The sequence below is a fragment of the Dama dama genome, chromosome 3 (assembly GCF_033118175.1).
Source record: "Dama dama isolate Ldn47 chromosome 3, ASM3311817v1, whole genome shotgun sequence".
In the NCBI taxonomy this organism is placed as follows: domain Eukaryota; kingdom Metazoa; phylum Chordata; class Mammalia; order Artiodactyla; family Cervidae; genus Dama; species Dama dama.
In genome coordinates, this window is record NC_083683.1 from 51877847 (window position 1) to 51892675 (window position 14829).

Genomic DNA, 14829 nt, shown 5'->3' on the forward strand with positions numbered 1-14829 from the left:
TGCACAGAAGGGTCAATGGGTTACCATAGTGAGCTTGATCTCTGCAATTTTAGTGTCAGAGATATTTATGTTCCTAAGTACCCCATGCATGCTATTAAAGGTAAAAGAAACAGCAGGGGCATGGTTCCAATTGCTGAGCAAACAATGGTAGAAAGATGTTTATTAAAGCTGACTCTCAAGTGACAGATAAATGCATAGTTCTATTATGCATGCTAATTTCAACATGAAGCAAGCTTAAAAGCAGATAGATCAAAACAAAAGAGGTTTAAAAAATCATAAAGACAAAATAGAACTATGTTGGTATGTGACAAGAAAATAATTTTGCCTCAAAAGTGAATCCTCCTCAACCCCCTCAAGAAACATGTAACCACAATTTATGGAACAAAATTAAAAGCAAGTTGGGATTGTTCCATTTCGTAGCTTGCCTGGCTTTGAGTTGTTGTTGTTGTTTTTTTTTTAAAGGGCTGTTGTTAAACTAAGATACAATTGATCCTTCTATTATAAACAAACAACTAGACCACATAATTACTGATTTATAATTCTGATTTATTAATGTGCGATGTTTAGTTCTTAAAAAAAAAAAAGGAAAACAACACAAACACACACACACACACACAAAACAAGCCAATAAACAGACTTTTTCATGCGCATCTTCTTTTCTACCTCACAAAGTTCCATGGCATGATTTTTTAGAGGTGTTCCCTTGCTCAGGGCTGGCATATATTTTTCAATTTTCACTGTCCAGAGCCATATTTACAGAAAGATGTACAAATATTGTAGATGGTAGGCTGCACAACCCTCACATGATTAAAACTTCAGTTCCTTGGTTTTCTAGGGCTTTGTGTAAATGCCAATAAACTTCAGAGTTTACCTAACTGTGCCTCTCAACCTTTGGTCCCAAAGGTGAAGGGCAGGATTTTTAATCAGGTAGCAATTTATCTGTAATTAGGAAAACATAATTACATATTATCATCTAATTGCAATTACTGGTTGGAGAAAGTCACATTTCACAAGTAGTGACCCATGCTGAATTATCATTCTCCTATTACTGAATTCTGCATCTGTATTTATATTTGGCAGGAAGCCAATAAAAATTCAAAGGTAATCACTATGCTTCTTTGCAGTCCAGCTGTCAAAGTCACCAACTCCACTGCTGAATAAGAAAGCGAGACATACTTTCTGAACCACATCTTGGCTATATCTGTTTCCTGCTCAGACACCAAGTGGAGATCAAAATAATTGTATACAAAAAAAACCCCATGTGACGTAGGTTAGAGAACTGTTCCACGCTTCATTTCTGGTACAGTTAAAAAGTTTAATGTCTCAAGGCACCACTATGGTTGAACATTGGATACGCGGGTAACCAGCTAATCTAGTAGGCTGTAAAGTCAGTAAATAGCTTGTGCAACTGTGAAAAGCAATCTCTAGAGGACTGTTAGATATACTGTAGGCACAGGTATCATAATAATACAAATAGAAAAAAACAATGAGTCCTAGAAAAAGCATGTTGAGCACCGTTGTGGCATCATTTGTATTTCTTTACCTAACGCTATGTAAACCTCACATTTACGAAAGGAAAGACTAACTTCGAAAGTTACACTCCAGGTTGCTCTTTGTGCTTTCCCCAAAAGTGGATCTAGTTCGTCGGTGTACTTTTGGAAGTCGTTGGATCCCCATCACCCTCAGTGGTGCTGGTTGATTCATTCAAGTGCGAGCTCAAGTTCTCCGATGTGAGGTGGGAAGACTTGTAGACGATCTCGTTGAAGTCAGATCTGATGCACACCAAGGCGGGGTCGTTCAGCGGGTCTTCCACTGAGGCCTGGGTGTTTTCCCTTGTGATTCCCATGTCCTTGCTGTGCTCAGAGGGGGATTTTCTTCTCATGCGAGTGTAAGTTTTGTCTTGCTTCTCCATGCCTTGCTCATTTTTCAAAAACCGTCCAAAGAACCAAATGAAGAATCCAAACCACACAAAAGCTATTAAACTTGGAACAAAAGCCAGACACTTGACGTCGAGGCTTGCCCCTATGAATCTGCTGTGGAGGAACATGTCTCCCTCAACATAGGTTTTATTAGTCCGAGGGTTGGTGTGGTTGGACCGCCATTCCCAGGATAGCTTGGTTCTGTTCAAATCCTTTAGACTCTCTGAGTCTTTGACTGTATATATCTTCTGTCCTGGACCAATATACTGTCCATATTCATGAGGCTTATAAAATATCTGATTCTTCCACATATTAAGATCCAAAATCAAGACGAGAAAGATAATTCCATAGTTAAACCATTTACCTGCATTAAAAAAGAAATACTGTGTATTAGTCAAAGACTGGTAAAACTGCAATAGGGTTTTCTCCTACAAAATGGAGATAATGGTATTATAGCATAAACTGTTAATGTTTTAGACCTGTTAATTTTTTGAGAGTGCTATGCTGCCATTAAGTCAATTGGCAAAGGGAATTTCCTAAATGGATGTTAAGCATGTGAAAATGTAACTCTTGATTCCAGAGCCAGTAATTTATGGTATTTACACTAACTAGACAAAGTCTCCTGGCTTTTAAGGCACCACCACTATACTCTAATTGGGTTTCATGTAGGTTATTCTCTAGAACATTTCAATTAAGGTTTAAAAACAAGTTCTAATAAAATTCTTAGAAAAGTCCAACATATGATTGAATATCTCCTATGGTTTTATAATTATGTCTGGGAAAGAAATAAATCATTTTGCAGTGTAAGCACAACAGTGCATCAATTGAATTCACATTGCTGTTTGTTGGTGACCTGTTGATTAAATTATTAGTTGATGTGGTTCAGATCAATAATCCTTGAGCATTCATTTCAAGACTTTAAAAATAATTGCATCAAATTCTCATTGAACAGAATCCATTCATCAGACATATAAATATAACCAAAGCTTTAGATGATATGATTTGGAGAGACTATAACCACTATGACTTCTTTGTAGGATTTAAAAGTCCTATATAAATAAGATATTATTTAGAGACATATTATCTAGTGAAATCTTTGCATCTTTAAATGGAGATAATGTGGAAAAACTTTGAAGGGATACTATATTCCATTACAATTTTTATTATTATTTGTTCCAAATTTTACAGTATGAAGTGTTAGTAACACCTCATAGTTTTGCTATCGCAAATAATGTTATATATTTACAGATTCTAAAAGCTTTAGTTATAATTATTATATATATTATGTCAAAATTATTTTGTATTTAAAAATAATGATATTGAACATTATTAAGTTACTGCCTCACATGAGAGCTAGGCTCTTGGGAAAACGTCTTACTAAAACTGGTAAACACGTATTTTGTAATACATACTTCAATAGAACACATAGCTTAAATATGACCTTGGGTAAGGAAAGGAGGTTAGGAAAAGATTTTATCATCATCATTACACATTTTCAAGCTCCTATTAGGTGCAAATATGTCTAGATTCCAAAACCTACTAGCTACATTAACTTGGGTTAGTTGCTTATATTCTCCAAACTCCAATTTCTTTACAAGCAGAAAATAACAGTACTTATTAGAGTGGTTAACATTTCGTGAGATTATTAGATACTAAGCACAATATTTGCTATATAATAGGAACTCAGTAATTGTCACTATTATTATCATCAAAGCCTTGCCTAAGTCATGATAATGTCCTCATTTGCATGGAAAGGTACAACTTCTCTATGAAGAGAATTTATTTAAACCACAGGAAGGGAAATGTCCTAAAATCATTCAACCATACAGGGTTTATAATATTTGTAATGAAAATTCTTGCCTGAATGATTAATTTGGCACACCCAAACTATAAATTAAGTGGAGACACTGGAAACATTTCCAGATATGAAAAGATGCTTATAACACCTTGTACTGTTAAGCTCAAGCCAGTCCTGCCCTCTTGTATCTTCAAAATGAAAACAGAATCAACCATAAAATAAATCAAGAAAGCTCAAGCCAGAGAAATTCCACCAAATACAAAGGCGGGCATCATTGCCAGATATTTATTGTATTCATAATAGACTCTGTGGAGGATACCTTAGTAGATCCTGAGGACATATGTCACTGCCTTCAAAGAAGGAACTTATCATCTTATGGGAGAAAATACAACAGAGACATCAACAGATAAGTAATAATAATAAGAGGCCACATCTAAGAGGTGCCAAAGGAGTGATACAAACCATAAAGCTGAAGATGTTGAGAAAATGGAATAAAAATTGAGTGCTAACTTCTGTAGAAAGGATTTTGAAGGAAGTAGCAATTCATGTGGTCGAGAAAGAAAAGGAGGACAGGGAACAGTTTGGAAAATGTTGTTTCTTTTAGTATATGTTTTTATTATGCTGCAGATAGAATGTACAGAAAAAGATCAGCTAATGTGGAAGAGAGGGGACAGAGAGAAGGGAAAGAATGGAGAATATCATAGGAAAAGAATGCACAGCAAAATGAGAGATAGGTGATATGAAAAGTTCAGGGATTCTCATCCAGTACCACAGAGGCACTAAGTTTGTAGCTTTCGTGATTGAAGCAGTTGGAAGAGGGGTTTTGGGTCCTTCTCTGTTGTAGGAGATCCATACTTCTCCTTTTGGGAACTACATGGGTTATGAGGCTATGGGGAGGGGAAGAGGTCCTTCAACTTGAATGACTGGCCATCAACTTCCCGACTCACAAAGTGAAAAAAGTGAAAGTGCTAATTTCTCAGTCATGTCTGACTCTTCCCAACCCTTTGGGTTGTAGCTCAACAGTCTCCTCTGTCCATGGAATTCTCCTGGCAAGAATACTGGAGGAGGTAACCATTCCCTTCTTGGGACATCTTCCTGACTAAGTGAGGAAACCCGGGTTTCCTACATTGCAGGTAGATTCTTTACCATCTGAGTTCACAAAGGCCCGTTGGAAAAACCCTGTTTAGATCACATTTATCAACTCATGAATAGAGAAGTCTCCCATACGGGGTTTCTGTTTCTAGGGTAATGATGTCAGAAATTGAACATAAGCAGCACCACAGAATCAGAAAGGAAAAAGAGGAATGCTCATGGAGCTTAGAGAAGGGTGCTTTTCTGGTGGCTAGAAGATGCTCAGTGAATAACAGTAAAAGGAAAAAATAAAATAAAATCAGGGAATAAAAGTGGTCGTGAATGTACATTGATCAAACTGAAGGAACCCTGCAGATAGAGTTTTTTTTTCATACTTTCAAATTATTTTCTCTACCCAAGTTGAATGGTGCTGGATCAGCTTGACCACTAAACATTCACATTAAAAAATCATGTTATGTCACTTCTCAAGTGACCTGGTGTCTATATATTAAGACATGAGGAAGGAGACACCAGTTAAGAATGTGTTGCCTGACATGGATACCATTACTCTGCTCTAACACATGTTTACTGATTTGTGACAGGGGAATCATAGGTACAAAAACTGCAGTCTGGACACCAGCAGATGGGGATCAAATATTCAGTAAAATGTGGGTAACGTGTTTAACCTCTCCAGATCTCAACAATTTTAGTTTCAAATTGAGTTAACAGAAATAGATGCCTTCCAGTTCTATGATTCTGTCCTCTTCCCCCAAACCCTTCTATATGTTAACTATGTACATTCAAATTTTTGTGCTGTGAAATGGAGAATAACACCAGTGTTGTTCAGTTACTCGGTCATGTCTGACTCTTTGTGACCCCATGTGCTGTGGCATGCCAGGCTTTCCTGTCCTTCACTGTCTCCCCATGTTTCATCAAATTCATGTCCATTGAGTCAGTGATGCCACCCAACCATCTCATTCTCTGTCATCCCCTTCTCCTCCTGCCCTCAATCTTTTCCAGCATCAGTGTATTTTCCAATGAATCAACTCTTCTCATGAGGCGGCCAAAGTATTGGAGCTTCAGCTTCAACATCAGTCTTTCCAATGAATATTCAGGGTTGGTTTCCTTTAGGATTGATTGGTTTGATCTCCTTACTGTCCAAGGGACTCTCAAGAGTCTTCTCCAGTACCATAGTTCAAAAGCATCAATTCTTCGGTGCTCAGCCTTCTTCATGGTCCAACTCTCACATCCATACATGACCACTAGAAAAACCATAGCTTCAACTATCTGGACCTTTGTTGGCAAAGTGATGTCTCTGCTTTTTAATAAGCTATCTAGGTTGGTCATAGCTTTTCTTCCAAGGAGCAAGTGTCTTTTAATTTCATGGCTGCAGTCATCATCTGCAGTGATTTTGGAGCCCAAGAAAATAAAATCTCTCATTGTTTCCCCATCTATTTGCCATGAAGTGATGGGACTGGATACCATGATCTTAGTTTTTTGAATGCTGAGTTTTAAGCCAGCTTTTCACTCTCTTCTTTCACCTTCATCAAGAGGCTCTTTAGTTCCTCTTCACTTTCTGCCATTAAGGTTGTGTCATCTGCATATCTGAGGTTATTGATACTTCTCCTGGCAGTCTTGATTACAAACTGTGCTTCATCTAGCCCAGTATTTCATATGATGTACTCTGCATAGAAGTTAAATAAATAGGGTGACAATATACAGCTTTGACATACTCCTGTCCCAATTTTAAACCCATCTCTTGCTCCATGTCTGGTTTTAACATTTACTTCCTGACCTGCATACAGGTTATTCAGACACCCCTCAAACCACCTCAAAGGATTATTATGATTGTCGACTAAAAAATATAGTCACAACCTGAAAGTAGAGAGCTGTTTCATTTGGAGGGATGGTTTAAGACTCTAAATCTGGGAAGTAGCTCTGAGAAAAATGCTCTTAGGAGGCGGGGGGCGGGGGGGGGGGGAGTCAGGCTATATACAAGTTTGCAATAAAGGGAGCAGGCAGTTTGAACATCAAAGATCAGGTATCAAGTTAAGGAATTTAGCACTGTATGTACGGGAAGATGCAAGCCTCTGGGCTCACTGAATTCATTCCTTTCCTTTGCGCCTCAGCCATCTGGGCCAATCCTACTTCCTTGTTCACCTTGCTTCCTGCATCCCCCAGCCCCTGAGCAATCACTGTGGGGGTGGCAGCATCTGCTGGATCTCAGTTTTGGCAGTCCTCATTCACACTTGGAGGCCAGATATCGGTGATGATTGTGACATTTCTTGTTTATCAATATGGCAGGAGATATTTTCATTTCGCAGAATATAATGAAAAGTTGTGGACCTGTGAGGTGATGCTAATGGTAACAAACCTGCCTGCCAATTCAAAAGATGTAAGAGATGCCAGTTCAAACCCTGGATTGGGAAGATCCTCTGGAGGAGGACATGGAAACCCACTCCAGTATTTTTGCTTGGAGAAGCCCATCGACAGAGGAGCCTGGTAGGCTACAGTCCATTGGGTCGCACAGAGTCGGACACGGCTGAAGCAACTTAGCATGCATGCAAGCACAATGAGAAGTGGTATTTGAGAGTTCTCTGAAATATATTGTTTGCCCAAAATGCAGGGTCTTATTATTTCTACAATATCTTCTTTCTGCTTCTTCAATCCACTTAATATACGATCTAAGTAGAGAGAAAAGAATGTTAATGGTTTCTAACAAAGATATACCCTCAGTGTTTCAGTTTAGATTAAACAGAATGAATTACTGAGCAGTGACATTAATAGGTAGATATCACTGGACCAATTGGGCTTCCCTGCTGGCTCAGATGGTAAAGAATCTACTCCAATATGGAAGGCCTGGGTTCAATCCATGGGTGGGAAGATCCCCTGGAGGAGGAATTGGCAACCCACTACAGTATTCTTGCCTGAAGAATTCAATGGACAGAGGAGCCTGGCGGGCTACAGCCAGACAGGATTGAGCGACTAACAGTTTTACTTTCACAAACTAATTACCGGAGGCCCCAGTGTGTATCTAAATGTAAATATGCATTGTGAATCCGCATATTTAACATGTTAAAAATCCCGAGCAATTGATAATTTGTCTACAGCTTGCAGTAGTATTAGTCCAGAGAAACGCACACAAAATGTGAAGCTAAATAGCAGGGTATACATTCTCCCCATACCCCCACTCCATTTCCACAGCCGAGAGACCACGTTGGGGTGGGGAAGTGTAGAGGGGAGAGAATTAGATGAGGCAGGATTCCAATTGATTTATTTTCTTTTCTGCTTCTGTGAATGTAGCCTCGCCCTTCCCCCACTGTTGTAGTTGCTCAGTTGAAAATGAAACTGCTGAAAATAGAGAAGAAATGGCTCTTCTTACTTTTTGCATCCTGCCCACCTGACATAACTCCTGCTCCACTTACCCATCGGGATAGAGGAAGGATGTCCATCTTTCTCTACAGTCCTTTTTTCCATTTTCCTACACTGCTGGGGTCCAGCCCCAGCAGGATCCAGGGGAACCCTCAGGATGAACGGCGTCGGCGAATGAGAGAGAGAGAGAGACAAAGCTCGGGGCTGAGTCTGGAGTTTATTTTTGCACAGCCCCTTTATACCCTTAACATCATCTTTGGGGGAAGTGCATATTGCTTACACACAGGTCATCTCAAAACATCACAGCAACTTGACCTTCAACAGAAACTGGATGTCACCCACATACTTTTTCGTTCACAAGAGTCTTTCTTATCATTTGGCCTTCAGGCCTGCTAACATTTTATGGCTTGCACCTGGTGTGACTTAAGCAACTTCAGTAGCCGACCCTGTTTTTCTTATAATTAATCTATTTTCTTTCTAATAGCGTCATCTCTATGGGAACTAGATAGGATTACATTTTTACAGAACAGAAATGCAAAGGACTGCAGAAACAGCAGATATGGCACAAAACAGGCTCTTAGTCTAAAAGTTAACTACCTGCAAGAAGTTGCCAGCTAATCTCTATCTAAAGTATTTTCTGTTAGGCACATTTGTGGCTATCATATTTGTGGAACTTTTCTCACCCCGCGAAGGGGCCTATGCTTAATAGTTTCTTTTGTTAGCGTACTGTGCTTAGGATGTTTAGAACAATCAAGAGCATTTTGTGCAATGAGATCACACATTTATCAAACAAGCCAGAATGCCAGCAAAATGTTTGAATGGAAGCATTTCCTTCATCCCTGGCCCCTTCATAGGGTACCAGCATCCAGGAGATTTATTAATTAGCTTTTAAGTTGGTCTTTATTCAGTGAAAGAGGAGCAGGAGAGCTCTCGGCAGGTAACACAAGAATCTGCAGCAGGGCAAACAAGAACAACAGCAGAAAGGGGGGGAGGATACAGGGTGGGGTAGAGGCCGAGGCCAACCTGGAGGGTCCCTTATCCTAGACAGCCTTGCCTGTCAGGTTCTTTCCTCATGACCTCGTCCTGGATGGGGTCCCGGACGGCCTTGCCTACCCGGTATTTTCTTCATGACCTCGTCACGGGCGGGACCCCCCGTAACGGCTCCCGACACTACACAGTGTTTTGCTGCCTTCGTAATGTTCTTTCCTCTTTAAAAAATTACTTTTATGAGATGCCACAAACTAGAAAGCAAAATCAAGTGGGACAACTCAACTTAGTGTACTTGTCTATGAAGTGAAGGAGTTGAGTTATATAACCCTCAAGATTTCTTCCTAGTCCTAAAAGTCTCCTTGATGAGTCTATGAAATAAACACTACCTAAACCTTAATGTTTTATGATGGAGCAGGAAATCTCACCATTAGAGCAAAAAAGATGCAATACACATTTTTCAGATGGAGAAAGATTTCCTAAAAAAAAAAGACTGTATATTCTCAGAAGTGCTGTTTACCATAAAGAATAAATTTGAGTCTCTGAAATGATTCACATGAAAAGGTGTAAGACACAGAAAAAAAAAGACTAACAGTGCTTCTATTGCCATTTTTTCATGTGTGTTGTTGTGAATGTACAGTCAACTAACCATAACAAGAGGTTTGGTATTTTGGCATTAATTGTATGAGAGTTTTTGCATTTCCCCCTGTTGTTTCAACTACATAGCATAATGTAAATCAGCAAGGAGGAAGGGTAAGAATCCATACATTATTTCTATTAATCTCCTTCTCGAAATACCTCACTGTCTCCTTTAATGAGAAATCCCTGCATGGTGTTATGGGATTGCTTCTTTCCTGTGTTGTGTGCTTGTAATGAATCTTACTGATTGGCAAAAATGATATTATCATGGTAATTTTATCATTTTACTTTGTGGGAGCTTATAGAACCCTGGGCTAGTTAATTTTAAAAGAATTCTTCATTAAATATCAGCCTCACTTTAGCATAGGAAATGACAAGAGTTTGGGGAAAAGTGTTGTTTTTTTTTCAACTAAGGAAAACTACTATATGTGCTGACGTTTCCACCTATAATGAACCTTTCATGACTCAAATATGCAATTATAATATTAAAAAAAAATCTTTTACTCAGTAGGGTTGCCAGTTGGCATTGAGGTTGAGTTGTGCTGTTAGCACCTCTATAGCAAGTGGTGTTACCATTTGGGCAGACTCTATGCCCAGGGGCCATGCTCCACAAAGTCACCAGCATCCATTATGTGATCACAGGAAACCTTGACCTTGAAGAAGATGAGGTTTGTATAATTAAATAAATAACAGTTTGCTGTAATAGGTTTCCTGGCCATGTTCAATATCCTCTCATTCCAGACCTGATCAGTGTAAACAGGGCACTCTGAGTTTGTGGCTCTTTAAGCACTGGCCCCACCTTCCCCCACCCCTCTTGCAACCAGGTAATTTAAGAATATCCAGGAACCACATTAAACGCTTGGGTCATGAGGAGACGGTTGAGCAAATTGAAGATACTTACTAAAAAGTTTGTGAACTAATAAGAACTGAGTTAGTAAATTATCTCAAGACTTAAAAGCAAATGAATACAGCTTCTCAAAATGCCTCTCACGTCATTGTTACTTTCTTAAGTAGGAGACTACTCCTTTAGGACATAATTCAACATGATGAATAGAGGTAGAAACTTGTGATGATGAAAAGCAAAAGAAAAGGATGTGAAGTTGTACTGAATTCGATTACCATCACACTCTGACTTTCTTGAGACTGGGAACTGTGCTATGCTCATTTCTGTATTCCCTCGATCCTAGTTTAGTTTTAGACACATGTTAAGTCAGAAAGTGCCCATTAATCAATAAGTAAAGTCTGAAATACTATGTCCAGAAAAATTTCAAGGAGTGAAGTTCTAGTCTTTCAAATCAAATGCCATTGTCACAATGATCTGGTGAATTCTAAGATACTGCTAAAATCAGATAAAGTCTGGAAAATTGGGAAAAACAAACTATTTATGTCTCAAAGAATATGATTAATTATATATTTCAAGTCTGTCTTCTGGCTATAAAGAGAAATATCTGAAAAGCATGTGAGTTTTACTACAAAAGCCCTGATCTATGCATAAATGAACCCAGGACACCTCAGTCTGGACAGGACAGACCAGCTTAGGGGCAGCAAGAGCTAACAGGCTATGGGCAGGGCAACCATGGCCTTGAAGAAGATGAGTTTGGGACAAATAAAAGGAATTGCTGCTTTAAGTAGAAGTAAACAGTTAATGCTAGAGCTTCACAAATGTGTTGGAAATGGAAATTGCTGCAGGAAAGGTTCAGAAAAATTCATAACTAAGAGACTAGCAAGAGATCCTTGTACGCTTTGGATAAATTCATGATCATTGGGGACTGTCATGGTGAAGAAGATGCATTGCATTTCCCTATAACAAGTCCCTTGCTAATTTTGCCAGACAGAATATTCTGCTGGACGGACCACTGGCCTGCCCTCGCCAGCACTTTCCATGATCTGATTGACACAGGAGAGCTCCTTAAAAAACAATCCTTGGGAACTCATTTGCCAGAAATCATGCACCTATGGAAATAAGATGAAGGACATTATTTTTATGCATTATTTTCTACATTCTCGCCATTGTGAAGCACCTGTGCCCTCACACTGCTCAGGAAACTGAAATAGAACACAGACCTAGGGAGGCTTGTTTACTGCTACAGTTCCCATTTTTGCCGAAAGGTTCCCATGGGCATCGTCGTGCCAGTAGTGTGAATTCTCTCCTCACAGATGCACAGGCCTTCCTTCTGGCCTTTCCCCCAACCCTCTCCTAATTTACTCAGATGATGGCCACCAGTGGGACACTTCTTTTGTCTGACTGGGATGACAGATGGCAGAGCTTCCACCGGGATTGGCATTAATAGGACTTGGGGAGCTTCTGAGTCTGAATTGAGAGGCCATTCCTCTCTGGCCTCCAGAGACTTAGTACATCATATTTTGAATCCATCTTTGCACTTACCTTATAGGGAAAAGGGAAGAGGGCGAAAGAGATAAGTATACGGTTGTATTTAGCATTTACTTTTAGGAGAATGAACAGTGGACTTGAGCTAAAGGCACCAGTGTGACCAAATCACTAACCATTTATCCCCTTTATTACTGAAGTCAAAATTCCCAGAAAAAAATATTTTAACACACCCTTGGAAAAGAGATGATTTATTTTTATAAGCTGTAGCTTAGCTTATAAAATGAAAGCTCATACATACTGCAGCAAACCATCTGTCGGGGGGATCCAGATGAGCTAAACAGATGCAACAATTCAAGTTATTTCTGACATGCATAAATAAAACTAGCTAGGAATCAGGATTAAAAAATACTCAAATCCTAAAGGCTTTTAAAATGTCAATGGGAACTCATCAGTGTCAGATAACCCTCACATATAGAGCATTTCATTGGGAGAGAGATTTTTTTTTTAAATTCCTAGCTTTGTCTTTCTCGAGGACTCAGAACATAACTGCTATTTACATAACAGCAAAGAACTCAGAATAGTGGATAAATAATCAGAGCCTTCTCTCAGGCTACCTAGTATTTTTTGAATTATAGGGAAAGCAGATTCTGAATGGATAAAAGGAAAAGCTTTAGGTAAAAACAGTGAGAACTTACTGAGTGCTTGTTTCATGGCAGGCAATGTTTTAAGTGCCTTGTACATATTTATTAATTTCATCCTCACTGCAATCCTATGGGATAAGTACCATCACTGTCCCCATTTAACAGATGAAAATACTGAACCTCTAAGAGGTTAAAGAGCTTGACAAGGGCCCTGCCACCAGTTAGCAGCAGGGCTGGAATCTACACACCAAATCTTTACATTCCATTGCCTCAGCGTGCACTGAATGTCTTTTCCAGATCACAGAGAAATGATAATTGAGACCATCAGGCCATCCTTGACCCTGGAAGAATCCCAGCCATCCTTGTCTAGGCTCTTCTGGTGCAGAACAAACACAGAGAAAGCATTAGACAGAGCTGTCTGGCAGTCTGTAGGATCTTTTTCTAGCCCTGTCTCCAGCTTCTTCTAGACCTTTCTCCAGTCATGCTCTGCTTTGGGACCTCCTCCGTTTTGGCCCCAGCTCTGAACTTTCTAACTCCTCTCAGATATGCCTTTCTTGCTGACTACCCCATTTAAAATTTTTATTTATTTATTTGGCTGCATCAGGGCTTAGTTGGGGCATGCAGGATCTTTGTTGTGTCCGGCAGGATCTTTCATTGCTCCGCAGAGTCTCTAGTTGTGGTACAGGGGCTCTGGAGCTCATAGGCTCCGTAGTTGTGGCACATGGGCTGAGTTGCACTCTGTGGCATGTGGGATCCTAGTTCTCCCACCGGGGATCGAACCCAGATCCTCTGCATTGCAAGGCAGATTCTTAACCACTGGACCACCAGGGATGTCCCTACCCCATTTCTATTGAAATGTGTATTCTGCCCCTTGGGTTTTGTTTGATAAGGCTTATAGAAATTACATAAATGCTGAGAAAAAAATGAGAGGAATTCTGATTACAGGAAATGTTTCTCAGTAGCTGTATTTTTCAAAGTATGGTCCTCTGGCTACCTGCATAGGCATCAACGGTGGTGCTCCAGAGAATGGCGGATTCCGGGCTCCACCTCATACCTGGGGTATCCGACTCTGGGTGTGTGGCTGATGGATCGTTTACAAACACAAGCTCTCCAGGTGATTCCCATACAAACTAAAGTTTCAGAACTATTGACAGATAGAGAGTGTTTCATGCTTAATGATCCCAGGGGTGATTCTTTATTTACTGACCAGGAAAGCATTAAGGTCTCCCTACAAAAAGAAGCAGGACTTGGAGGAAGCTATCAAGCTAGGATTTGTGGTTCTCTTGGACGTTGATGGGCTACTAACTATTGAGCATATTAAAATACAACACAGTGCACTATGTTTTAGAGATTTTACCTGGGTTTGCCCGGAAACAACTATTTTACAATATCAAGTAAAGTCAAAGGCCTTTCAGGGGAGATGGGTGGTACTCCAGAATGGCTTCAGCAACCTCTTTCGATTCACAGAACAAAGAGAACAACAGAGACCAAACAAAAGGGGGGACATTCTGATTTTCTTCAGTTTCCCTGGGTCGGGAAGATCCCCTGGAGGAGGGCATGGCAACCCACCCCAGTATTCCAGCCTGGAGAATCCCATGGACAGAGGAGCCTGGTGAGCTACAGTCTATAGGGTCACAAAGAGTCAGACATGGCTGAAGTGACTGGCGCACACACATATGCATTCTTAAGTAGAACATTCTGAATTATGTAAGCTTTGGGCACCACAAAACTTGCCCCTACCCCTGTCTATAAATGACAGCATATATGACAAAGCTATGCATAAGAGCCCCGAATTAAATATTTTTAACAGTTTTATTTTCCTTTCTGGCCAATGGACTCTCTGAGCCTCCCTCCCCACCTCTCCTCTCCTTTTTTTAAACTTGATGTTCTGCACTCAAACAGGATATTTTTGAAAAGACTTCTGATAGTCAGAGACAATATTAGTGCCATGATGGTCTGAGACAAGAGCTGATAGTAAGAACAGATGGTTCCGGCAAAAGCCCACCCAAAGGGATATGATGATACCATGTGTGTGATGGCTGTTTCAGAAGTCTGAGAGGGCAGCGTGCT

General features: G+C 40.0%; 1 protein-coding gene across 4 annotated transcripts in view; it reads right to left on the reverse strand.

Moving 5' to 3' along the window:
- Positions 1–578: 578 nt before the first annotated feature.
- TMEM117 (transmembrane protein 117) overlaps positions 579–14829 on the reverse strand; it is a 561967-nt gene continuing 547716 nt past the window's right edge. For all 4 annotated transcript variants that reach the window (XM_061129506.1, XM_061129513.1, XM_061129509.1 and 1 more), the window contains one exon: positions 579–2283. In XM_061129506.1, coding sequence (XP_060985489.1) covers positions 1637–2283 — 647 coding nt within the window. In that variant the 3' untranslated portion in view covers positions 579–1636. The remainder of the gene's footprint in view (positions 2284–14829) is intronic.